At 36.1% G+C, this 24,410-nt stretch overlaps 6 protein-coding genes across 7 annotated transcripts in view; 3 read left to right on the top strand and 3 right to left on the bottom strand.

Moving 5' to 3' along the window:
• Positions 1-493: 493 nt before the first annotated feature.
• On the bottom strand, positions 494-5,969 carry LOC109152404 (serine/threonine-protein phosphatase PP2A catalytic subunit-like). Its single transcript, XM_019300066.1, has 11 exons — positions 5,571-5,969; positions 4,873-4,929; positions 4,235-4,318; positions 3,552-3,623; positions 3,387-3,458; positions 3,017-3,057; positions 2,444-2,510; positions 1,706-1,897; positions 1,525-1,614; positions 1,332-1,439; positions 494-1,166 (listed from the first exon to the last, which is right to left on the bottom strand). The coding sequence occupies exons 1-11, from the start codon at positions 5,658-5,660 to the stop codon at positions 1,101-1,103; spliced, it is 939 nt and encodes a 312-aa protein (XP_019155611.1). The 5' UTR covers positions 5,661-5,969; the 3' UTR covers positions 494-1,100.
• A 1,701-nt stretch (positions 5,970-7,670) lies between these two features.
• On the top strand, positions 7,671-10,191 carry LOC109152403 (pentatricopeptide repeat-containing protein At3g42630-like). 2 transcript variants are annotated; one of them, XM_019300064.1, is made up of 3 exons: positions 7,671-7,708; positions 7,764-7,952; positions 8,670-10,191. In XM_019300064.1, exons 2-3 carry the CDS (start codon positions 7,809-7,811, stop codon positions 9,822-9,824), a joined length of 1,299 nt encoding a protein of 432 aa, XP_019155609.1. In that variant the 5' UTR covers positions 7,671-7,708; positions 7,764-7,808; the 3' UTR covers positions 9,825-10,191. The 2 variants fall into 2 exon arrangements, with proteins under 2 accessions (XP_019155609.1, XP_019155610.1); XM_019300065.1 differs by having other exon boundaries at positions 7,694-7,703; positions 7,771-7,952.
• Positions 10,192-10,511: 320 nt separating this feature from the next.
• Positions 10,512-13,378, top strand: LOC109152254 (NADH dehydrogenase [ubiquinone] 1 alpha subcomplex subunit 6). Its single transcript, XM_019299842.1, has 2 exons — positions 10,512-10,824; positions 12,848-13,378. The coding sequence occupies exons 1-2, from the start codon at positions 10,612-10,614 to the stop codon at positions 13,031-13,033; spliced, it is 399 nt and encodes a 132-aa protein (XP_019155387.1). The 5' UTR covers positions 10,512-10,611; the 3' UTR covers positions 13,034-13,378.
• Positions 13,379-14,996: 1,618 nt separating this feature from the next.
• On the top strand, positions 14,997-19,344 carry LOC109152250 (DEAD-box ATP-dependent RNA helicase 37-like). Its single transcript, XM_019299837.1, has 8 exons — positions 14,997-15,222; positions 15,464-15,994; positions 16,025-16,509; positions 16,583-16,666; positions 17,022-17,264; positions 17,432-17,599; positions 17,780-17,893; positions 18,502-19,344. Exons 2-8 carry the CDS (start codon positions 15,712-15,714, stop codon positions 18,991-18,993), a joined length of 1,869 nt encoding a protein of 622 aa, XP_019155382.1. The 5' UTR covers positions 14,997-15,222; positions 15,464-15,711; the 3' UTR covers positions 18,994-19,344.
• A 122-nt stretch (positions 19,345-19,466) lies between these two features.
• LOC109152253 lies at positions 19,467-21,493 on the bottom strand. Its single transcript, XM_019299841.1, has 2 exons — positions 20,856-21,493; positions 19,467-19,758 (listed from the first exon to the last, which is right to left on the bottom strand). Exons 1-2 carry the CDS (start codon positions 21,345-21,347, stop codon positions 19,720-19,722), a joined length of 531 nt encoding a protein of 176 aa, XP_019155386.1. The 5' UTR covers positions 21,348-21,493; the 3' UTR covers positions 19,467-19,719.
• A 689-nt stretch (positions 21,494-22,182) lies between these two features.
• Positions 22,183-24,410, bottom strand: part of LOC109152249 — a 131,546-nt gene continuing 129,318 nt past the window's right edge. The window contains exons 29-33 of the mRNA XM_019299836.1: positions 23,868-23,885; positions 23,686-23,778; positions 23,213-23,398; positions 22,971-23,125; positions 22,183-22,839 (exon numbers count right to left, since the gene is read on the bottom strand). Coding sequence (XP_019155381.1) covers positions 22,431-22,839; positions 22,971-23,125; positions 23,213-23,398; positions 23,686-23,778; positions 23,868-23,885 — 861 coding nt within the window. The 3' untranslated portion in view covers positions 22,183-22,430. The remainder of the gene's footprint in view (positions 22,840-22,970; positions 23,126-23,212; positions 23,399-23,685; positions 23,779-23,867; positions 23,886-24,410) is intronic.

Raw genomic sequence — 24,410 nt, 5'->3', positions numbered from 1 at the left:
CATGTGCAAAAACCACAAATGTTGATCTATAACTTAGAATTTTTTAGAAATTGTCGATAAATTGTTGTGTTTATTTTAAAAAAGCTTACAATATCAATAAATTTGTTGGTACAATCATGTATGGTACTCAACCTCTTTTATGCGCCGTTTCTAATAACCCACAAACTATACATAAGAAGTAAGTAAATTGCACTATGATGCAACAAGCTTGATCAAGAGGTCGGGAGTTCAAACCCCTCTACTATGGAAAAACCAATCTGACCAGCACTTTATCCCTTAATTGGACCGGCTCGGTACAAATAGGGATTAGTCTGAGTATAGTACTGGCTTAAAAGTGCCTACTACAGTTAGGATTTGCTCATAACACTTCATAGTCTGATCAAAAAAAATACAAGAATCATGCTCCACCCAATCGATCACCCTTTCAGGGCAAAAAAGATACACTTTTTGAGTCTAGAACAAGAAAATAAGTAGTAATCCAAACAAGAACTTGTTTCCAATCAACAATGTGAAGCATTTTTTTCATTTATCAAAGTTGTAGCCTTACATACTCAAACAGCAAAGACAAAAAACAATACTACAAAGCAGAAAGACCTGGCAATTCTGTTTTTTGGGTGGCTAAACCTAGAAGAGATTGCTTCCGGTCAGCCGCCATGGATCAACAGATCAACAAAGAAAAATTAGGGTTTAAAACCACCCAATACAGAAAATTTTATGACTGGTCTTTCATCTAAAGACAGAATGCACCTGACGTTAATGCTATATAAGGAACACAAGTACTGGAGAGAAGTTAAAAAATGGTTACCCTACTAGAAGAATGAAAGAAACGGAAAAATGGAAGGAAATTAATAGAACGAGTAACAAAACTAACGCATGAAATGATACATACGCAGGAACCCTAATCAAGCTTCAGGCTCTTAATTGTATTGCGGAAAGGTTTCTGGACAGCAACTCAGAGAAGTCTCACCTGTCCTTTTCTACATGCTTTATGCCATCTCACCAACAACAGAACTGCAAGTGTCAATTACTAAGAAGCCACCAGGCTAAGCAGCTATGGTGTGAGCTTCTGCACAGAACCCAGCTCTCTTCATAGAGCTGCTTTACAGGAAGTATTCTGGTGTTCTTCGGGTTACATCCGGCTCCCCTCTCCTTGGGGCTGGGTCAAACTGTAAAATGATAGGTTGAGTGAATATTTAGAAGCACTTTACACCAATATCAGAGGCAAACAATAAAGCGTGTAAATGTGGAGTGTACACATGAGACAGGTATGCATCAAGCACGAGAGAGAGAGAGAGAGAGAGAGAGAGAGAGAGAGAGAGAGAGAGACATACCTGAATGAATGTATGGCCTTTGCAGTCATCGACTTCTAGAATGGATGCCATATTTCCACATCGATAACAATAATTAGGAGCACTGAATATGGTAACAACCTTTTGGTCCTGCAAGAGACAGAAAATATCTAATTCCTATTTCTCTCCAACCAGATTTACAATAAGCGTCCAAATGTTTTAGGTAAAAAATTACATGAGCCCAATTGAATCCCTCCATAACCAGCTGGTGTGCTCTAGCAACAAGCTTCAAGTTGTTAGTATGGTTAAATTGCTCTGATATGTCCTGTTAAGTTAAAAGAAAAAGATAGCCTGTAAAAGTCATACCACTAAGTATTCTAAAATGGAAAGAAAATGGTGAAAAGAGTTTGAATTACTTGGCCAAAGGTATATCCAGCACCCCTAGGTGATATACCCCAACCACAACGATCATCAGGATCAGACCATAAAAGATCACACATTGGCCCTTCATGTGGAACTTCTTGTACACGGTCAAAACTACGAATATTATCAAGTGTTTCAATAGATGGTGACAAACCACCATGAAGACAGAATATTTCTGATTCAACCTAGAAGAAAAATTTAAAGAAATATATCAATCAGACCATCAGTACAGGCATGATTAATGGTTCAGTTTAAAAATTAACCAAAATACATGATCATAAATTTAGAGCAACATTGCAAACCAAAATTATTATCTTGCAATAAACCCGGCACTAAGATTTACTTACTGAACCACCAATAGCAAATTATGATGTTAGATCAGCAATTTATGCTGGTGATTTTATTGTGAGAGTTATCTGTTTCGTTAATTTTAGTACCCAAAGGGCACTTGAATGAAAGATCACAAATTCAACAATACATACTAAAAGTCTAAAACGTGAAATATAGGCTGTAGCATACTAGCATGATACTTCCCCGTGTACCTAATTCATGATGCAAAAATAATAATACAAAGAACAAAGATCATAACATCTAAATCCATGATCCATCACAGAGCATTCTCTAAATATTAGGAAAATACGCAATCCATATCTCATGAATGAAGACCGAAATCTTGCACATAAACTAACAAGTATCAAGAGAAATATTAGGGGTCAAGATGCAGTACTAACCAAAGCAGTAAGTGGGAAATAGTCGAACAGATCAGTGAAAGTCTTCCACACATTAGCATTTCCATATCTGTAAAATGTAACTGCAAGTCAACCAATGTGCACTTGCTAATATAACAATTCAAAGAGAAATATAGAAGAAAGCTACAGACAGAAGTGAGAACAAATATTACTTAACAGACATTACAGATCAATTAGGCATATAAATGGACCAAACTGCTAAAGTAGTCTTGCTGAACTACTGCTTTGACACGTTATACTATAGATTTGAACTTAAAACATAACAAAACAATAATTCCCCAGTATCACCTAGCATTTGAGATAGTACATTCCACTTAGAATCATACTAAACCTTACCCCCACCAAAATCAAATAAAGTTCATATGAGCAAAGAGCAAATCAGCTATTGTAACATTCTAACATTATAAAGCAACAAAGCCATGGCAACTACAACTTAGAAAGCTCCTGCAGAACCACCTCATTTTTTAAACATAAATGCACTCATTCCATTTTTCTTTCCTAAAAGAAAAGCCTACATCTAGAAAATCATAATTGGTCAAGGTCTTGTGAACTCACTTCCTCAAGCATTCATCATAAAACCCATAAACTTGAGTAATCTGCAAAAAAAACAGGCCATCAGTTTTCACAATCAAAATTTGACAAAAGGATCCTGAATCTGTTATAAAGTTAGGAGAAACAAGTATATGGAGAAGCCAAAAGGGGGATGAAGCGTTCTAGGACTACGACATCGTGATAAATGACTCAATATATAATTGAGTACGAATTAGTGCAATAATTTAACTCACTTAAGGAAGAGAAACACACAGTGATGCTAATAGGAAAATGCCAAAAATTATACATCCAGTAGGAAAGAAGAGATCTCTGAAAATGATGTTAAAGGGAAAAATGCAACAAATGAAAATCTGGTAGGACCACAGATGTATACCTGTCGACTTTCATGATTTCCTCTCAAGATTGTAATTCGTTGAGGATAGCGAACTTTGAGAGACACCAAAAGCTGGAAAGCAACCAACAACAATATATTCACCACTATTTCACAGGAGAAGATTTTTTAATTGAACACCAAGCTATGATGTGAAGTAAAACCTACCGTTACTGTTTCAACAGAATAGTATCCACGATCTACATAATCTCCCATGAACAAATAATTGGTATCTGGACACTGCCAATAAGATAAAAGTATTGAGCATAAATATGACAAACTCAGATAACATACACCACTGACATCAATACATAAGCAACACAGGTGTGATATTTGCAATACTCAACAGCAAGAACTCCAGTACACAGGAAACGAGTAATCCAGAATAGAGCACTTATCAAATAGTAGATTTCACTAAGAGAAAGTGTAACTAGTGGATATCTGTTAACCTTCGCCCTCCTATTTCATTTTTAACTGGTCATTTTGACTTAATAAATATATAGTGATATAGTGATGCTATAGTTTGAACATTATATTAGTGTTTGCCAAAAGATGTCATCCATTGAAGCAGTTGTGAGAATTTGTTCACAAAATTAGAAACGTACATGTTTCATTGTACAGATTGTTAGTGAGCTTATATTCTTGAAATTGTCGGAATGGTTTATAAAAATTTTAATCTACAACAATAGGCATATTTCCCCAACAGAAATAACTCATTTATACAAATATGTCAAGCATTGTGAGATTACAAAGTAGTGATCAACGATTAAATGTGCCTAGGAAAAGTTGTGACTGCAGATAGCACATCAATGCATTGCATAATACATTAATACCTAAGTGCAAGCAAGTACCTTTCCACCAATTCGGAAGAGCTCAGCAAGATCATGAAACTGCCCATGAATATCACCACATATGGTCACAGGGCTTTTCACAGGCTGCAAAAGGGAAAAGACTGACCCTTTAGAGTCTAAAGCAAAGTTGCGAACTGACAACCTCATTTCTATGAGACGGTTTTAGATAAATTAAAACCTGGCCCCATTGAAAATCATAAATGATTTGAATGAAACGATTAACAAACTTGGTAAATAGCTTCTTGTAGTGAAGAAAAATTAAAGTCTGTCATGTTTAGGCCAAAACAAAGGTAAGTTCTGTAAAGTCTTTGTGAAACTCACATTCTCAGACAAAATTAAAAGTCCACTCTTCACTAAATACAAAAACATACTATCATTCTATCAATGAAAGATATATCTTCAAGTGAAAAAAACAGAGCTGCACTTTAGAAAAGGTGAAATCTTGAAATTTATAAGTTCAACTAAAGCAGAAGACTGTGCATTATATTAGAGTATAAAGTCAAATTAATTACACTGCACTGCCCCCAAAATCCAACCCCAAGAAATGAGAAAGGAAAATATCAAAAGGAAAGGAGAAAATCCAGAGACAGATAGAGAGCATTGGAGAGTTTGAAAGCAGTAACCATAAACTGACATACCTGTACATTGCTCTCGTTCATCAGAACTTCCTTAGCTTTCTCACATAGCACTCGCACCTGTGTTAAGAAAGAATGCAACATTTGTAAAGAAAGAAGTCTATGCAGAAGAATATGCTAGAGTATGTATGATTGGTATAGCCAATCCCCTGCTGCCCTGCCCCTTTCCCCGACTCTCTGTTATCTTAAGCTCATATGGACAGCAAAGCATTATCTCATTACATCAGAGTGCAAAAGGAGAGGAAAGAAAAAATAGCTCAAAAGTTCCAGTCTCAAATACAACTAAGGATTCCAGCACCTCCAACTCGAATCTCAAGTTTGTAACTTTATATTAATATTAAAATCTATTCTATGTAAGCACCCTGTTGGAAGTGGGAAAGCTCAAATCTCTTCCTAAAAGTCAAATTCCATTTAGAAGGATGAATTTAGACAGGTAAATGGGACAGAAATGATGAAAAATTTTCAAATTTGACCTCAGAATTTCTTAGCATTTCCTTATTCCACCAGAATCAAGTAAACAACGGATCTATGTAAGAAAGCGATAATTAATGCCATACACTCAGGTTACAAATTCAAAAGTTGTATTCCAACATGAATTGTAAACACCGAGGAAAAGCAAAAAAGAAAAATGAAGAATCCGGATCTGAAATAACAATCTTAACGAAACAATAAATAAATGCCCGAATAAAATTTTGAGGCACCTCTTGTTCGGACAAGGGCTTGCACTGCATGAGCTGAGCTATATTTTCATCGAGGTTTCCATGAGCAGCGCTCGACGGCACTGGATCCATGCTGCTCCGTGTTCTCCTGGTACGGCGTCGTTCCTTCTCTTTTTTATTCGGACAGAGTGCCCTCGGAAGAAGAAAGAAGAAACCCTAGATTGTTGGGGAGGGAGGGGGGGTGGCGGGGTTCGATTTGAGATTTGATTATTTTCTCACGCTCTCGTTCTCGTTCCTGAGTATGCGACGTCGTTTGTTCCTCCGGTCTACAGGGACGAATGAGGAGAGAGAAACTGCACGGACATTAATGGCGATGGACTGATGGAGATGGAGAACAACAAATCCACTGTGTTTTTTCCAAAAATGTACACCGTGAATTACTTAATGCGGTTTTTACATTATTATTTTTTTTGGGGTAGGGACCGTTTGGCCATCGTCCCGTTCCTTTAAATAAAATGACTTTTTTTTTTGGGAGTAATAAATGACTTTTTTAATGAGGTATATTATCGAAAATTACCCTTTATATAATTTCCTTATAATTTGTTCTTCTTAATGTATTATAGTGTGATTGTGTGATTGGTAGTTAACTTTATTTATTAGTTATTAATAAATTAACTATTTTATTGGCACCTAATGAATGAAAGTCACATCATGACAAAAAAAAAATTGAAGGTAAAAACCATAGAAGAAATGAGCATTTTCGTTTTTATAATATCATATATCATATATTACAATATTGTCATGATACTTCTCGTATTTATTAAGATGTTACTTATCATACATGTTGATTATTAAAGTTAGCTTGATATGATCACGTCGTGACATTTATAGTTATCAAAAGTTTTTAATTTCGATCATGATTTTTCATAAAAGTGCTTGCAAAATCTTGCCACAAGGGGAATCACTATGTAATCCTTAATCCATGTTTCAAAATGTGTTTTTATGATTTCTTTTTGTTCTTTTGAGTTTCCAAGTTCAATTTTGACACTCTTAATATGATATTTCCGCCTTCTTAACTTTCGTAACAAATTTCACAATTCTCCTTACATCTATATAGCTCAATTTTACATGTTTTTACGAACATTACTTTCACATCACTTTGCCACAATTAATATAATAAAAATAAGTATGTAACATGCTTCAAATTGCACAAACAAGTAAAACAATTATAAATGAAATGATAAAACTAAACAAATACGATATTCATCAAATGTTCTACTATACTACAAGAGGTTCATAAAAAAATCGAGTATACAACCTTTACAATATATACAGAGTTATAACTCACAAGATTATAAAATTTTATGTATACGGTGTATACACACATATATTAATATAAATACATAAGTTATATTACTAAGATCTTTCACAATTTATCAATAATATATACTACGGAAATTATACTATATGCAATTAGTAATCATAAAATGGTGATAGGGTGAACGAAGATTAAGTTGTTTAAAGATATAAGATATATGCCCTGTTTGGTAAAAAAATTGTCTATAGACTAATTTTGACTTATTTGACCACTATTAATTGTTTGATTTAGTTAAAATATCGATATAAATGTTTGATTAATTAACTTTTTGCAACTCCAAAAGGCTAAAATTCAAAAAGCTACTCCAAGCAACTTTTTCAATTATTTTTTTGAAAAAATAAATTATATCAAACAGCTATCAGCTAATTTATCAAACACTTTTCTACAATCAGCTAATGTTATTAACTATTTATATCATCTAATTAACACAAACAGCTAATAGCTAACAGTCATTTTACCAAACAGGGCCTTATTCAAGATGCTCATAAATGTTCATTTATTCCAAGATTACTCTCATTAATTAATAAGTGAAATAGTCAATAATTAAAGAGTTAGTCCAAAAAGAATGACTAAACATTGTTTTTATAATATAACAATTTTAATTTTAACCAACATTTTTTTTTATGTGTGTTACCTATTACATAATAGCAAAATTTACCATTGGAATACAAATTTTAATTTTAATTTTATTGTGTTTTTTTTTTTTTGGCATATTTGCAGCCATGTATTATCCACACGGAACCAAAAACCAATAGGAAGCCATTAGCGCGCAGTTCAATACTTCAATATACCTTTCTTTTTTGCAGCTCCATCTCCTGCAAGCTTAATTTTTTATTTTTATTTTTTTAATTTCTCAGTGTTGAGCTTCTTGTTCTCCTCTTCGGCTTCAACACAGCTCTCATATGATCAAGAACTGTAAGGTTCCACCGAGCTCGATGAGCTTGGGGAAGGCTCGCCGCAGGACATTCGAGGTCTTCCGTACATGCAACCTTCACTCTCCCGGTGCATCTGAATTCCGCCGGAATGCCCACCTCACTAACCCTAAGGTAATTAAATCAACAAGAATCTGTAAAAAAAAAAATAAAAAAATCATTGTTTTTAGTTTCATGCAGTGATTTAGTTCTTATCTTAACAGTTCTTTGATTGATTTGGAATGCAAATTCTAATGATTTATTGGCTAATAGTAAATGAGCCTCACCCAGTCATTGGGGTTCTGGGTTTTTGAGAAATTTGAAATATCAAACTTAAGCTTTAATGTTTAGTTTGTTGAAGAAAGCTTTGAACTTTTAATTTTAGTTTGGCAGAAAAAATGTTTTTTTTTTGGAGGATTCTTATTATGAGTAGCTTAAGGCAAAATTTTGTTGAAACAGTAATTGGGACAGACACAAGAAGCTGAAGATTAGCATTATCCTTTGATGAACACCCTTATTCATCATTAATTAAAGAAAATAAAAACATCACTGAAGTTTTAAAACTTGAGATAACTATGATAAATGTTGATAAATGCTATTGCGCTAAATTTGTACTGTATGTTGTGGCTTGTGAAACATTTAATCATCATTTGTATTCATGAATTAACTGGGGATTGCACAATCTGACTCAAACGCTAGCTGGCTCAAATCCGAGTTGGACTTGAAATTAGAAGCTCAAAGTTATTTGTTTGTTTGGTTTTATGAAATCCAACTTCCATGAACGAAACATATCAAATTTAAATATGGTGTTCTTTATTTTCATCCTACATTTATTTGCTGTGTTGATAATAGGAACCATGGCACAACAAAGTGGAGAAAGTTGCTTTGAATGGTTCTTATGCAAACATTGCTTCATCGATAGAGGACTTGAGTATAAAAGGATTACCTCTAGTAGCCGAAAGGCTTGTACTTGGTATGAAATCTGAAGGCTTTCTACTTGACATTTCTACCCTATCTGCTCTGATGTTATGCTATGCCAATAACGGTTTACTCAGTAAAGCACAGGCAGTTTGGGATGAAATACTAAACAGTTCTTTTGTGCTGGATGTTCGAGTAGTTGCGAAACTAATTGATATCTATGGGTGCATGGGATATTTTGATATGGTTGTCAAAATTCTTCATCAAGTACAGATGAAAGACTCTAGCATGGTTCCACGTGTTTATGCACTGGCTATATCTTGTTTTGGAAAGAGAGGGCAACTTCAATTGATGGAAATTACGTTAAAGGAAATGGTTTCCATGGGCTTCCCTGTAGATTCTGCCACTGGAAATGCTTACGTGATATATTACAGCCGTTTTGGTTCACTTTCTGAAATGGAACGGGCTTACATGCGTCTTAAGAGGTCAAGGATTCTCGTAGAGGAAGAAGCAATTAGGTCGATCTCTACTGCTTATATCAAAGAGGAGAAGTTCTACTATTTGGGTCAGTTCCTCAGGGACGTAGGCCTTGGTAGGAAGAACGTTGGAAACCTGCTTTGGAATCTTTTGCTACTATCATATGCCGCGAAATTCAAAATGAAAAGCTTGCAGAGAGAATTTGTCAGAATGGTAGAATATGGATTCCGTCCCGATCTTACCACGTTCAACATTCGTGCAATGGCCTTTTCGAAAATGTGCCTGTTCTGGGATCTGCACGTAAGCCTCGAACACATGAAGCATGAAAAAGTGGTTCCTGATCTCGTGACTTATGGATCTGTAGTTGACGCTTACTTGGACAGAAGACTAGGAAGGAACCTGGATTTTGCTTTAAACAAAATGAATGTAAACGATCGTGTTGCCATGTTAACAGATCCACTCATTTTCGAGGCTATGGGGAAAGGGGATTTCCACTTGAGTTCAGACGCCTTCTTGGAGTTCAGTAGGAAACAAAGTTGGACCTATAAAGAGCTTATAAGAACCTATCTCAAGAAAAAGTTCCGTAGCAATCAAATATTTTGGAATTACTGACAATCCAGCTTCCATCCACTTGTTTATATATGCCTAAACTACTAATCTTTCGACCTAACAGTTTGTGACAGTTGGTTAGTCGGCTGCTAATGTAACTGGAAACTCTCCGGGTGTTAAAAAGCTCCGGATTAGACCTTCTCCGGCATAAGAGAAACTCTACGAGCGTGACTTGAACTGAATCTGAATTAACGAGCTTGACATGAACTGAATCTGTATTAGTTTCGCAGCGATATGATACCAAAAAACACTATAATCTTTTGGTAGGAGTCACATGTTGTGTTTGTATATCCATTGGAGTGACATAAATTTGTGACCTATTACATTTTAGAAAATAGGTTTGTAAAATACAAATTTATTATAAATTCAATTATTTTACTCACATAAAAATCAAAGACCACAAATTGTATCTTCTGTTTGAAAATCACAATTTCAATTTTTGTAAATACTTTTTTTATCTGATTTATTGCACAAAGCCTTTTTATTACAATTTACTTATTTTGTATGGTTTACATACAAAGTATTATATATACAATACAAAGCTCAAACAATGACTATAAATTTCTTTCATTATCCAAAAAAAAATGCCTAAAATATAAATTGTTTTGCTTCGACTTTAGTTTTTATTCACCACTATCCAAACACGCCCCTAAATTAAGCCCCTAGAATACCTATCAGTTTTAACTTTTAACTCCACTGCTCATCGACTGTCTTTCTCCTCCCTATTTTCGATTCTGCCATATCCATCTCTCTCTCTATATCTCTCTCATATCTCATCCGCTCGTCGGCGATGGCGCATTTGATGAAGCAGTTTAAGGTTCCGCCGAACTCGATGAGCCTGGAGGAGGCTCGCCACCGGACCTTCGATTTCTTCCGGATGTGCTGTAGATCTATTCCTCAGGTTATGGAAATCTACAATCTCTACGACGTCGTTAACCCCTCCAAACTCCGCTCTGCCATTACTTCTGAATTCCGCCGTAACGCCAGCGTCACTAACCCTAAGGTAATTAAATCAATAAGAAACTATAAACATTCACTCTTTTAGCTTCATGCGTCAATTTATTTATTACTCCGTGTATTCAATTAGTGCTTTGGTTAATTTGTAATGCTAATTCTGATGATTCACTGGCTAATTGAAATTGAACCTCAATCGGTCACAGAGAGAAATTTGAAATGCCCAATTGACATTAATTAAGCCTTCATTTTGAGTTTGCTGAAGAAAGTTTTGAGCTTTTAATTTAGTTTGGCGGAAAAAGATGTCTTTTTTTTTTTTGGGGTGCGAATTACCTGGAGAGTATGGGTTATGAAAGATCAAAATTGATAATTGCCTGTTATCTAATTTATATTAACTAGTTTGTGAAAATGGTAATGTGTGGCATTTCTTAACCATGAAAGGCAAAGGGGTGAAAAAAATATGAAAAGAAGTGAGTTCCTTAGGTTAGGAAATTAGAATTGGCATGTTTGTCTCTTATTTATGATTTCATTAGAGAAAGTTTCGACCTTTCATTTTGTTATAAGGTAAGTTTATCCTAAACTTTGTGCTACTTCGGAACCTGGAATTTCATGAAGAAAAAAGAGTATGATTTCTAGTACATGTTCTTGTTTTTTTCCTCAATAATTTGGGTGGGTTGTGGGGTGTGTATTATGCTTATTACGAGGAAAAGTAAGTGGAGGGAAACAATGTGATGAGTAAGCATCAATCTGTTATGTGGAAAGTCGAAACCACTTTTCAGTTGAAAGAGGAGAAAATGGGTGAGGATAATTACTCCGGAGTACTTACAGGTTTTCCACATGGTGCACTATTGTTTGTACCATAAGATTTCTCTTCGTTTTCCACCGGCATGGGCTGCTGTAATCTCTGTACACGCATGCGCTGATGCATCTATCTCACCATGTGCAAGTTTGAAACAGGGATTAATAGAAGATGATTTAAATCAGTTATGTTGTTTGAGCTGATATGCTGTAACGATTACTTAGCCAAAAAATGTGGTAATGGTATTATTATGCGAGGGAGCACAATGCTGTTAGTCTAATACACTAATATTCAAGTATTAGTGTATTACCACCTAAATATTGTTGGCAGCACATTGCACATTGTACTGCCATGTATTACCATATGAATATTATTGTATTTCCACCTAAATATTGCTCACACATGACAGATGTATTTGCCTTGTATTAGTATCACTGGAGACCCGGGGTCTATTTGCCTTGTATTAGTATCACTGCAGACCCGGGGTCAAAATATTTTTCATCTGTGATGAGACTTGTGGGAGCATAAAGGGTCATTCCATCTTCCTGCAGATCCAAAATGATTTGATCTTTGATATAAGATCTTGATGATTTTCATTGTTCTTGAATTTTCTCTATGTTCCTTTTGACTCTAATACCCCTTTAGCACCCCCGCATAAACACTATATAGATTCCCATTTTTCATTTATATATAAAACCAATCCCAGCATGTTTAATTCTCTGTGAGATAATTATATACTATGTATCTATTTTGTTCTTTCTAGACTAGTTTTGCAGTGTTAATGATAGTCTTGATAGTCTTGATAGTCTTAATTACTTCCTAACCATACATATGCAAAGGCAGCATCTATCCTTTTAATAGACCTTTGGTTTTATTTTGAAATTTTGATTCAATGGTAAACTTAAAACCTATGGTTGGGTCATTGTCTCTTAATGATGTTACGGACTGAGCTATTACCATCTGTGTACATACAATGGTATACATGAAAAAACTACCTGTGCTTTATTCATCAGCTCATCTAGCAGTAAACTTAAATCTATGTTTTGGGGTAGTGTCTCTCAATGATATTATAGAGTGAACTATTATATGTGGAGTTATAATACTTTATGACTGTAGAGGCAATGTCTAAAAACTAATCGAATCGATTGACCCAGTAATTCTGCGTGTTCACTCTAGCCCCTAAGTTCGTGTTTACATGATATCATTTTAGTGTAAGAGACTCGAGTAAATTGGCAAGGAAATTTTTCATGTAAAACTTTTTGTCTACCTACAGGTGATTGATATGCTGCTGTTCAAGGGGATGGAGGAGCTGAAGAATGTCGTGGACCACTCGAAGCAAAGGCACCACATCATTGGTCAATATGTCACGGGCCATGAAGATTTCATGCAGGACGGGGATGCCAAAGACCAAGGCTCCTCCAATTTCCTTAAAAACTTCTACAAAAGCAACTACTTTTGAACTGTTTTTAGACCGGGTATTTGCCTCATGTTGAATTTCACTGCTGCAAAATCGCAATAAAGCTGAACTTTTTGCCCACAGCCTGCATTTGGATAATCAATCCTTTTCTTCTGGACGGTCCTGTGAAATGTTGATTGTTACAGAACTTGTTCTTGTGATCAAGAACTAATTGTCAATGTTTAGGTAACAACTGTTGTTTTAGGATTTGGGAATTCTTGATAAGGATGTTTCATGTTTCACTGCACATTTTTCATTATTCTTTGTGCAAGAAGCTGGCCTGTGGTCATTCGTGAGAGTTCAATGTTGGATAGTAAACTGCAACTTTTCTTTTAACTTTTCATCAAATCTTGTTTTTTGACAAGGTCCAGTCAAGTTTGCATTTTTTTCTTTTGTTTGCTGAAGGGAAACTACAATTATTACTCAAAAGTCAAAAGTGGACATTGAGTAAGTTTTGTTCTTTGTGCAATATCCCGCAAATCACACATGATAAATAAATCAATACTAAGAAGATCATGTGCGAATATGGACAATGTGTGACTGGTTCGACTTAAAATATGTTAGCAATAATTTAACTTTGCAAATTTTTATAGTTATTAATTGATTGTTGATAAAGTTGTTGACTTTTACTATAACTTAATTACATTAAGTTACATTATTTTTGTTTTAAAAAAATATATTTAGAACCATGCATACCTTATCCAAATCAAGATGAATATTTTTTGTTTAAACAAATTTGTAAAAATAACTAAAATTTTAATAAAATTTCACAAAGGCACAAATGTTAGATTTATTTTTCACCAATGCTTTTATATTATATTATTATTATTATTTTCTTCTTCAATATATATATATATATATATATATATATATATATATATATATATATATATATATATATAGAGAGAGAGAGAGAGAGAGAGCGTAATGAAATTTGTAAAGCGTGTAATGATGTGATTGGAGTAGATTAAATACGCTTTATGAGACACTAATAATAAGAGAATCCAAATCTATGGTTAATTATTAAAAAAAAAAAAAGAATTAATGAATAATTTGAGTCAACCCCACTATGTAAAGTCATTCATTTTCTTCTTCGTGAAGGGAAACCATAAATGGTCCCAAAAAACTAAAATCAAATAAATGCTTATTTTTGCGTCTAGAAACAAATTGATGTACTCACTATATGACTTTCACTTTTTTTTTTTTTTTTGGGTGACAAATAAAATTCACAACAAATATTCGATACTCTGATAATGTGTATTAAATGAATCTCACAATCTACATAAAAGAGATAAATCATATTAAAATATTCAACAAAAATATATAATTCTTATACCACACACTCACTAATTTCCCAATTTATCACAACTTTTGTAGTCGTTAATTCTAATTGCTTTTTCTTTTGTTGTATTAAAAAAACAAATAAATGCACATTTTTATTTGCACTTCATAGTACATCCTATCATAATTATTAATTACAACCATTTTATTATATGAGTATAATAATTTCAATTCTTCTTAAAAACGAACTAATTGTAACTTTGAAATGACGCAACATGTATTAAAATAGTCACTCCACTTGAACCGGATAAATAGAAAACCGAACGACTTTTAACAGGTTGACCAACCGTTAAAAATAGAGAATCACACAATTTTATTTTTGACTTGTTTATATATTTTATTCTCTTTACATCTACCTAATTAAGTAATTAGTGAAGATGTGTGGTGAAAATGTGGAATATATATTTGTAAAGGAATCTTTAACTTTTGTCCACATTCAATGTGACTATTATATATCGAGATATTTGTAAATACAAAAGGAAATATAAATATAAATATAAATAAATATATAAATATATATAAATAACCATGAAAAATCACCCAAAATATTGTGTATGTACTGCGTGAATTGAAAACCCCCCAAAAAAATAGCGAAAAAAATGAAGAATGCCAGAAATCTAGCGCAGCTGAAATTCAATTTTTGATGATATATTTTGAGCCTGGGATGAATTAGCGGAGACACGAAAATATAGAGAGAGAAAAGCCAACAGGAGCCCACTTTTTTAGAGAGAGAAAACGTATGAATACAACAAAGCCAAACCCCAAAACGAACACAAACTCAAAGATATTTTTGCCTCCCTCCCTCTCTTCCCCTCCAAAGATCGCAACTTTAGGGTTTCTTCCCTTCCGTCGTACGCCACCTTAATCTTGTTTATCTGTCTTCAATTTTGGGTTTAGAAATATACATGTAGTTATGCTGTGGTTTGTTCTTTGTCTGTCGTGTCTGGGTATTCGTTGATGTGTATATATATATTTTTAATTTGTATTTCGTAGCGTGATTTTAGCCTTTTGACTTGTGTGGGTTTTGAATTGGTGTTGACTAATGTTGATTTCTGGATCTGCATTTTTGTGATTTTGAATGTTGTGTGCCAGGGTTTTCTTTCTGATGTGAAGCTTCGAGAACGAGGAAAAAGAACAAGGATTTGGGTTTTGTTGTTTGATGCTGACGAAAATTGTGAGGGTTTTCATTTGACGTTTGTCGATAATAATAAAGTGAGAATCTTTGTTTCAATTCACCGGTTGGATCACGGGTTGCGTGAGTTTAATTTTTGAAATTGAGGGTTTTGGAGGAGAGAAAACAATAAAAATTGGTGCTTTTTGTTTGATTCGCCTTTGAGAGTATGCCAACATCGTGGGCTGATTCTGTTTCCGCGGCCGAAGGTGCCGCCGCAGTTGCTCCGTCTAATTCAACCAAACAAGCTTATGTTCCGCCGCACCTTAGAAACAAACCTGCTACCTCGGAGCCTCCGAAACCTGCGACAGGTTCCTATGCTAGTGCTGCTGCTGCTGTTGCAGTTGCAGCACCAGGGTCAGGGAATGATAGGTTGCATTATGGCGGGCCGCCTGCTGCTGGGGTAAGTCGATGGAATGGTCCCAGGAATGAATTCCGTGGTGGGGGTGGAGGTGGTGGAGGTGGTGGTGGTGGTGGAGGAGGTGGTGGTGGTGGGGGACATGGTGGTGGTTGGAATACCAGAGTTGGTGGTTGGGATCGTAGCAGGGAGCCGAGAGAGTCTAACCCGTTTGGAGACGAGGGAGACCGGCCATTTGATGAGAAAGAGCAAGAGAATTCGGGGATTAATTTTGATGCATACGAGGATATCCCGGTTGAGACGAGTGGAGACAACGTGCCCCCTCCCGTGAATACTTTTGCCGAGATTGATTTAGGGGAAGCTGTGAACAATAACATTAGGAGGTGCAAGTATGTGAAGCCAACCCCCGTGCAGCGATATGCTATCCCGATAGCACTTTCTGGCCGGGACTTGATGGCTTGTGCTCAGACCGGGTCTGGCAAGACAGCTGCTTTCTGCTTCCCGATCATTAGCGGGATCATGAGGGGTCAATTTCCAAGGCCACCACGCCCACGAATGGCATTACCTCTTGCCCTTATTCTTTCCCCAACAAGGGAGCTTTCATGCCAAGTGGGTTTCTGAGATCCCGTTATTCTAGAACTGGGTTGTGGAAAAGGTTTTGACTTTTTGTTTTCCCTTGCAGATTCATGAAGAAGCCAGGAAGTTTGCATATCAAACTGGAGTTCGGGTGGTTGTTGCCTATGGTGGTGCACCTATAAACCAACAGGTCCTATTTCTTTTTCCCTTTGCAAATTGTTTTGATTGGACGATTAACTTAATTCGGAGCCTAGACTTTCTATCTTTATGGACTATATAATGTAGGTTATACACTTCAATGGAGTTTAAATTATTTTTGCCATATAATTTCTACTTTAGTTAATGATTAGGGAAATGTTTTACTGCTAAAGCTGTTTCATTGTCACGAGACATGAAACTGACATTTTCGTAATGCTTCACCTTCCCTCCTGTTAATTTATGAATTCTCGGTTGTTTAAAATCTTGATTGATTTGGTATGAGAGCTAACATCGAGGCACTGAATCATGTGTTAATAATTAATTGTATCGATTATGTATCTTGGCAGCTTCGGGAGCTAGAGAGAGGTGTGGATATACTTGTTGCAACTCCCGGGAGATTAGTTGATTTGTTGGAGAGGGCGAGAGTCTCTTTAGAGATGATTAGGTATTTGGCTTTAGATGAGGCTGATCGAATGCTGGACATGGGTTTTGAACCCCAAATAAGGAAAATTGTGCAACAAACCGACATGCCTCCACCGGGTGTGAGACAGACAATGCTGTTCAGTGCTACCTTCCCGAAAGAGATTCAGGTTTGTTCGAAGATTGGTTCGAAGTTTTGAACTTTACGACCTCGAAGTAATATTAGATACCTCATGCTTGGGTTATGGTTTCCTCGGTTTTTGGGTTGTTGGCCCTAAGTTGAATACATTATTTGAATGACTATATAATGACGGGTTTGTAATTCATGTGAATGCAGAGATTGGCTGCAGATTTTCTCGCAAACTACATCTTTTTGGCTGTCGGAAGGGTTGGATCGAGTACTGATTTGATCGTCCAACGAGTTGAATATGTTCAAGAGACCGACAAGAGAAGCCATTTAATGGATCTTCTCCTTGCGCAAATGGCAAATGGGACCCACAGCAAGGTAATCTGCATCGGGGTTTCAGCTTTACAGAAAGATTTGTATCCGCTTACTATACCTTTGTCTTTAATTTTGGAACAGTTTAGGTTTTGGAGGCATTAATATCTGCCAAAAATTTCCGAACTGTTTGAAAAGTTAGATAAAGGAATCTATTAATTGTGTTTTATACGTCAATTTTTGCAGCAATGTCTTACACTTGTTTTTGTGGAGACGAAGAAAGGAGCTGATTCTCTAGAACATTGGCTCTGTATTAACGGTTTCCCCGCTACTGCTATACATGGTGATAGGACACAACAGGTATGGTTGCTCGGTTACTAGTTATATAATACGGTGATTCGCAAAACAATCTTGTCTGCAAGTGTTATTATTAAATGCGGTTTTCGTTTAATGTATTGATGAAACCTGCACACTCTAATTTCATTTTTGGCGTCATTAAGTAATTTTGATATTGTGAACTTCATTACCTTCTTATTTTAAGAAAATATGTGTGGTTATTCAAAATATTTGTTTCTTCTTTCCATCCAATAGATTTAGTTTAGCGTAAAAGTAGGCAATGCATCCTTAACATTTCAAAGATGTTTTCTGAATCAGTCAACGAGTGACCTTGGAAATAGTTTTTCTTTCTTTTAATGGGCCCCACATGTGTCGGTAGTGTTGGAATATGCTGTTTGATGCCTTTTGAATTGCACGGTATCTAAAAATGCGGGTGTATCGTAGAATCCTCGTACCTTCCCCGCACTTTAGTTTTGGCATATGTGTTTGGCAATGGATTATTGAATTATTGTTCTGTTCTTGCTAAAAGTTGCTTGCTTCATTTCGATTTGACTTTAAAAAAAAGTGTTTTTAATTACAGTCTAGGACATCAAACCGCATCTTTAGCTGTTTTCTGTTTGTTTGTTATTCAGGAAAGAGAACAAGCTTTGAGGGCTTTCAAAAGTGGCAGGACGCCGATTCTGGTTGCAACAGACGTGGCGGCACGTGGTCTCGACATTCCTCACGTTGCTCACGTGGTCAACTTCGACCTCCCAAATGACATTGACGATTATGTCCACCGCATAGGAAGAACTGGACGAGCAGGAAAAACCGGCCTGGCCACCGCCTTCTTCAACGAGGGCAATTCCTCTCTCGCGCGCTCCTTGGCAGATCTGATGCAAGAAGCAAACCAAGAAGTACCTGCCTGGCTTTCCCGCTATGCTGCTAGATCCTCCCACGGAGGCAAAAGCCGCCGGGGTGCCGGCCGCTTCGGCGGCCGTGATTTCCGAAGAGATTCCTCTTCCTCTTTCAACCGAGGCAATCCCGACTACTACTCTGGCGGCAACACGGGCGGCGGTTACAGTGGGTTCGGGGGCGGGTACAATCCATCGTACGGAGCTGGCGTGGCCAGCGCCTGGGACTAACAGCCCACCCACACTTGATCAATCTGGCAACAGAAGTTAGTAGTAGAATACACTTCCTCACTTTTTAGATATTTTATCGTGTTCTTTTCGTCTTTGTCGTCGTTCGTCATGGAATTGAAGCTTCTACTTCGTCTTCCTTTTTGTACTGGAATTTTTGACCTTAAAGATGGGTGGTGTGAGGGAGAGTATTGTAATCACTGGGCTCCATGGGTATGTGTAAATGTTGGCAGGAGGCATGAATAATCTGCTAACAACTTCTTAAGGTGTATGTAATCTTTGCCTTTAACTTATCATCCCATTTCATCTTTGACATTTGATTTCAAGGATTATGCTTAGTCTCTTAGATGTCAACTTGATGGATTTTTTTTTTTTTAATTTTATTTTTATGATGGTGTTCCTACTTTGCTTTTTCCAACCTTTGTGTTCTTCATAATATGTGATATCGTAAAAACTTAAAGTTACACAAGTTATGTATACATATGTATTATAATTTATATATATATTCATTCTCAAAGGCTTTTAAGTCATCCAACTAGCGGGGTGTTGGGTGGTGGATTTTATAACTTGTATCTTGCTATATATATATATTACACTTTTGTCTTTACCCTAGATAATGTGGAAAGACCAAAGGCTAGTTTTGCCTTGACTGAAAACGAAAAAAAGAGTCCAGCACCCTGGCTTAGTAGTATATCACCATCCAACACCCTTACTGCACCTGGGGAGTCGCTATTCTGTAAGGAGCATTGGCAAGTCATACACCGCGGGCTGAAATGTCCATGATGCAACAATATTAGTTCACAGAAAGACGTGTTCAAAGCAATCGGGAATAAGAGAAGATGCAGATGCAAAAATTCTTAATGCGTTAGCACTCTCTTTGGTGCAACCAAGCAAAATAGAGTTTTCGTAGAAGTGACTGTCTCATAGCTTTAAGGTGAATGCATGACGACAAAGTCACGGGTCCTTTCTCCAAGACTCCAACATTGCAGAGAAATGAAAGAACTTTTAAACAAATGATGTGAGGAGAAATTATTTTCTTTCCTATTAAACTGCCAGTCGGACAACTTGCAAAGATCCCACTTTTTCTTATCATTCTATCTCCCAATAACTCTTGAACCTATTAAACTGCCAACTTGCTAAGATCCCAGTTTTTCTTATCATTGTCTATCTTCAACTCAGAAAGACAAGAAAATGCACGTATTATGTTACGATGAGCAGACCACCTGTGACAACTTAACATAAAATATTGGTGTATATGGTTATTTCTGCATATACAGATTCTAACACTTTAAAAAACTGCAAGCACTAGAGCACTACCTCCTTAACATTCTAATCTTCATACATATTATTGAAAGGGAAATCGCCCCCTCAGGTTTCTAAAGTCACAGGCTCACAACATACCACAATACATTAACACTCAACAATCTACCATCAGTAGTCACTTTGCACATAATTTTTCCAAATATCACTTTCTAGCAAAGTAGAAACAAGTAGCGGAAATGAAACTACAAAGAGTAGAGCTTCTCCTAAAATAGACACACATGTATCATGGAACTCCCAGGCATACAGAAAATCTGGGAACTTTCAAAGGCTCTTTTCTGTGTGTGTAAAAGTTAACTTCTTCATTTTCTATTATAGTAGCTGCAAATTGGAACAGGCTTTGAACATATTCACAGTAGATAAACCAATAGAGGTGCAAATAAGAGTGAACATATATTATACTTCCATATCACCAACTAAGTTTACTGTTATGGCGCGATAAAAACAATCAAATAAACAGCAAATAATCAGTAATAAGATAAAAATACAGCTGAAGAGACGAGCATAATTTTGCAGAAATTTCAATTTGAAGAAAGAACCATTACCTGAAGAAATTTCCTCGGAGGAACACCACAGAGAGTCAAGGCGCTGTCCTGGCAAGTGTGAACGGTCTGAAACTGATCCACATCGAGTTGCTTGTTGATGATCCCAACCTGAAAATATATACTATCGGACGGCGGCAGGTCAACCCTAATCTCGTCCACGTCGAACCAGAACCAGAATCTCTCCACTTGAATCCCGTCCAAGTCGGTGATGGATCCGATGCCCAGCTTCCCTGTGATCTTCTCCTCGTAGTACACCAAGTAATCGAACTGCACGTAGCAGGCCTTCTCGAGGAAGACCTCGAAGGAGCCCTCGTCGGAGAGCGTGTAGGAGGTCACGCAGTCCGGCAAGAGCCCGATCGGCAGGCTGTAGTTAGTTAGGACATCGTAGACGGTGGGCTCCGACAGCGAGTCGGCTGAAGCAAAAGCGTTCACTGTGAAGAAGAGGAGGAGGATGAAAACAGTCGTCCGGAATTCTGGGTGGTAGGTAGCCATGGCTCGTGACTCTAAGCAAATCGTTGAGTAGTAGAAAGCTTATCGAGAGATTTTGGCTTGAAAATTCAGCTCTGAGATAATTTTTTGTTTCTAATTTCTAACAGCGAGTGTGAGTCGGCCAGTCGGGAGTCTCAAGAGGCGGCTTCCTGGAAATTTATGGTGCCAGAAAATATCACTGTGCATATTAATTCAGATATAAATTTATGAATTTTTACTCCAGAAACTTCACCCTTGATAAAATTCCTCATCCTGGGCTCTTACATTTCGACTGGATAAAATTACTACTCTCTGCTATCAAATTTTACTCCTTTACTTTTACTTCATACAAATAAAAATGAAATATTATCATCACGTAGATCACAAGAAAATATCTACATATTTTATTATATTATTAGATTTATATTCTAACTAATAATCATAGATGGTATAATTTATTTTTTTATTTTTAAAAAAAGGTTCAATCAAGATTGAATTTATGTATGCAATATAGATAATCAACACTTGGTCTTAATCTTGCAACAATATCATCATTTGCTTAAAACAGAGCCTACAAAGCACTGTAAATGTCTCCAAAAACTTGTAAAACCACAAAGCAATATTGTTAAAAACATTGTATAATTGCACATTGAATTGATTTGCCTCAACTTTATATCAGTTTCACAATCTTCTTTACCAGCATTGTGTGCTCTGTTCATACATTAATAACGTTGTTCTTCTGATCTTAATGAATATCCATGAAAGCATAGGTAGTAATAAACTATAGAAACAAAGGGGGTATATAAAGGTGAATTAGAAGAGGAGTTGAAAGCAAACATATTCTGCGAAATAACATTAATAATAATGAAACTGGGAAGTCCATTAGTTTGGGGAGTGAAACAAATACAAATTCAAACATTAATTTGAGTTCAAATACATACATTCCAAAAAGTCAAAAACCAATGAGCAACATTGCTAAAAACACTGTATAAGTGCATATTAATGATCAAATACACACATTCCAAAATCCACTTTGCAACAGATTTTTGTGTGATTATTATGAGTTCAACTTATTTTATTTAAAATTTGATGGATTTAATTGTAACTTCATAGTCGGGCCTTGATTGGCCAAGGTCGAGGACCGGGCTTGGCCATTGGCTGCCGAGGGCTTGGCTCTGCCTCGGAGGGTTCGTCTTGTTCTGTTCTATCATATCGGTTTGCTCCAGACTCGTCTCCGAAATTCAATTTTGATTTTCTAGTTTTAGTTTGAATAATTGGAATCATGCCCACGCCAAATAATCCAAGACACACGGTTGCCAATGTGCCACGAAGAACCTGCCATACCAATCTACCATTTTTCTTCTCATTATCAACTGGGGAAGATACAGATACTTCCCAATTCCCTTGGGATTTTAATGGTTCTATGACTTCAATAGATCCATCTGTCAATCCAACTGCAAATTGGTTGGGTTCCTGCGGATGTGCTGCAATCACAAGTGGATACACATCCTCGCTTCTACAATAACAATATAACATACACAAGTTAATCCACAAATTAAAATTTCATCAAGGAAAAGAATAGTATTCTTAAACAAAAGTTGTGACACAAAGTATTTGCAGCCGGGAATCCTGAGAAGGTGTTCTTACCCGTTTTGAGGTAAATAAGCAGATGGAACAATACGGCATTTCAGTCTTAGGGTATCGGCATCAAGCACTCCAATGTTCCCATCAATGAAGGATGCATAAATTAGTTGGCTGTTGCAGGAGTATGTAGCAGAAGAGATCCGCACACATGGGATCCACTGTAACAAGCATGCATACTCCAAATTTAAACCCTATATATTCTTCATGAGCATATTTCAAGATTTGAGAAAACATGCTAGTTTTACCTGGTGTATGAGTTCCATCTTAAATGCATCATATATTGCCAATTGCGTTTCATGTGTAACTAGTAAGTGGAGTTCGTCAGCATGGAACATCACTTGTGTCTCACCTCCTGAAGGCACTTCACCACCAGGCAACTGGATGCTAATTGATCTTCTCTTTTTCCACAAATTAGTGTTCCACGTACAAAGCTGAAAAAAAAAAGGTTGTAATAATCTACTAACCTTGGTTTCCAGTTAATATTTTATTAAAAATAAATTTTGGCATGCACAAATCTTTGGTCAGTTTGGAACCTTCTTGAAGTTTCTACAAAATACATAAATTTACAATAAAAAAAAAAAATTATTGCTATGTCCTACATGATTAGTCATGGTATCTTCCACTGTATTGTACTGTACTGTTAATTGAGGGATTGAAGGGATCATGCCATAGTTGTGCCGTTTATTATTCCTTTTCGAATTGACATATATATGCTTACCTGGGCATCAGCTGCTGAAACCAACATTTGAAGTTTGGTAGAGAATGCTAGACCAGTGATAGGTTTCTGATGCTCTTTAAGTTTAATCAAGTCCTATATATAAAATTATTTAAATCAATAAATATTAAATTATCATACACATAATGCAATAAGCTAGATATGATACGTCATAGAAGACTTACCTCATGTACCCAATCATACACTACAAGAAAAATGCACATAGACAACACTAGAAAGACAACAGTTTTTAAGAAAAGTGTTGTCTTTTGTTTAAAAGACAACAGTTTTGTCTAAAACCGTTGTCTTTGATGCAACACTTTTGTCAAAGACAACGGTTTTTACTTAACCGTTGTTATAAGTGTGTTGTCTTTGTGCATTTTATGAAAAGACAACACCACAACGACAACAGTTTTTTAAAACCGTTGTCTATGTGCGTTTTTTTTTAAAGAAGACAACGGTTTTTTTAACTGTTGTCGTTGGTGTGTTGTCTTTAAGCGCACTGGAATACACAACACTAAAAAGATAACGGTCAACCGTTGTCTTTGTGCGCTTTTTTTTTTTTTTAAAGACAACGGTTTTATTTAACCGTTGTCGTTGTTGTGTTGTCGTTAAGCGCACTCAAATACACAACACTAAAACGACAACGGTTTTATATAACCGTTGTCGTTGCGCGTTCTTTATTTGTTTAAGACAACGGTTTTATTTAACCGTTGTCTTTGGTATGT

The sequence above is a fragment of the Ipomoea nil genome, unplaced genomic scaffold, assembly GCF_001879475.1.
Source record: "Ipomoea nil cultivar Tokyo-kokei standard unplaced genomic scaffold, Asagao_1.1 scaffold2403, whole genome shotgun sequence".
Taxonomy (NCBI): Eukaryota; Viridiplantae; Streptophyta; class Magnoliopsida; order Solanales; family Convolvulaceae; genus Ipomoea; species Ipomoea nil.
The sequence above is the reverse complement of the archived record's forward strand: the minus strand, read 5'-3'. Positions and strand labels throughout refer to the sequence as shown.